At 44.9% G+C, this 1,354-nt stretch overlaps 1 protein-coding gene across 1 annotated transcript in view; it reads right to left on the reverse strand.

Moving 5' to 3' along the window:
- Positions 1 to 359: 359 nt before the first annotated feature.
- LOC107105070 (ubiquitin carboxyl-terminal hydrolase 43-like) overlaps positions 360 to 1,354 on the reverse strand; it is a gene marked incomplete at its 3' end in the record, with an annotated part of 23,767 nt that continues 22,772 nt past the window's right edge. The window contains exon 3 of the mRNA XM_015405187.1: positions 360 to 515. Within this exon, the coding sequence (XP_015260673.1) occupies positions 360 to 515 (156 nt within the window). The remainder of the gene's footprint in view (positions 516 to 1,354) is intronic.

Below are 1,354 nucleotides of genomic sequence, written 5' to 3' on the forward strand. Positions count from 1 at the left end.
TCTGGCTGGGTGGGAGGTTGGTTGGATTCCCCCAAACTCTGATAGATTTAAATAAATAAAAAAACTAGGAATCATTTCTCCTTTCACTTCTAAATATTTTATCACTAAAATCTAGTGAGTTGCAACGTGATAAACTTGGTGTACCGTTGTGAAGAACATTGGCGTAGTGGAGTCAAACATTAGGCTCATCATATCAGCTCTTTGCTGCAGAATTTCAGGCATTAACATTTTTCCAACAAAGATATCAAAGAAACTTGGAGGAGCTGAAAACATGAGGGGCAGCTGTGATCTTTTTCACCAGGGACAGATAGAAGAATAGAGCCAAACTGCGTCTGTCATGGTGAACAGAGTGAGCTCACCTTACTGCTGCCTTTGGTCTTACTGTTGCTGCTGTTGTTGTTGTCAGAACCTGGACTGGCATCTTCATGAACTTTGTCCAGAAGCCACAGGAGGAACTCGAGGGCATCGTGCTGAGAGTTCCCTCGGAACTGAGAGCCGTATTTTGACACTATGCTCTAAAAGGGAGAAAAACATCACAATTAACACCTTATTGTTAATGAAATAAAGACATCTCACATGGCAAAAACATTTAGTCTTTCAATTCAATTCAGTTTATTTATATAGCGCCAAATTCACAACACATGTCATCTCAAGGCACTTTACAGTCTTCAATCATAACAATCCCATAATCCAACAGTTTGACCGCAAGGTTGAGTTCTTAGAGTTCCAGTGTTTCCTTGGGGTGGCGTTTGGCGTTTTCTGGGCTTAGGGTCTGTAACTCATACTGAGAACTATCTAAAAAATCATCGTTTACATCGGAGGCGGATTATCCAGGATAAGCAGCTGGAGAAATGAGTCCATGATAGAAACACCAGCTTCCAGCTCCTTCTGTGGTATTTACTGGTTAGAGAGGGATTTATATTCATCAGACCCTCAGATAAGGTCTGGATCTCCCCCTAGAGTCTTCCCCATTGTCTCCCCCTAGAGTCTTCCCCATTGTCTCCCCCTTGGGTCTTCCCCATTGTCTCCCCCTAGAGTCTTCCCCATTGTCTCCCCCTAGAGTCTTACCCATTGTCTCCCCCTAGAGTCTTCCTCATTGTCTCCCCCTTGGGTCTTCCCCGTTGTCTCCCCCTAGAGTCTTTCTCGTTGTCTACCCCTAGAGTCTTCCTCATTGTCTCCCCCTAGTCTTTCTCGTTGTCTCCCCCCAGAGTCTTGCCCATTGTCTCTCTCTAGAGTCTTCCTCATTGTCTCCCCCTAGAGTCTTCCCCATTGTCTCTCTCTAGAGTCTTCCTCATTGTCTCCCCCTAGAGTCTTCCCCATTGTCTCTCTCTAGAGTCTTCCTCATTTTCTCCCC

The sequence above is a fragment of the Cyprinodon variegatus genome, unplaced genomic scaffold, assembly GCF_000732505.1.
Source record: "Cyprinodon variegatus isolate N-32 unplaced genomic scaffold, C_variegatus-1.0 Scaffold2043, whole genome shotgun sequence".
Classification (NCBI taxonomy): Eukaryota; Metazoa; Chordata; class Actinopteri; order Cyprinodontiformes; family Cyprinodontidae; genus Cyprinodon; species Cyprinodon variegatus.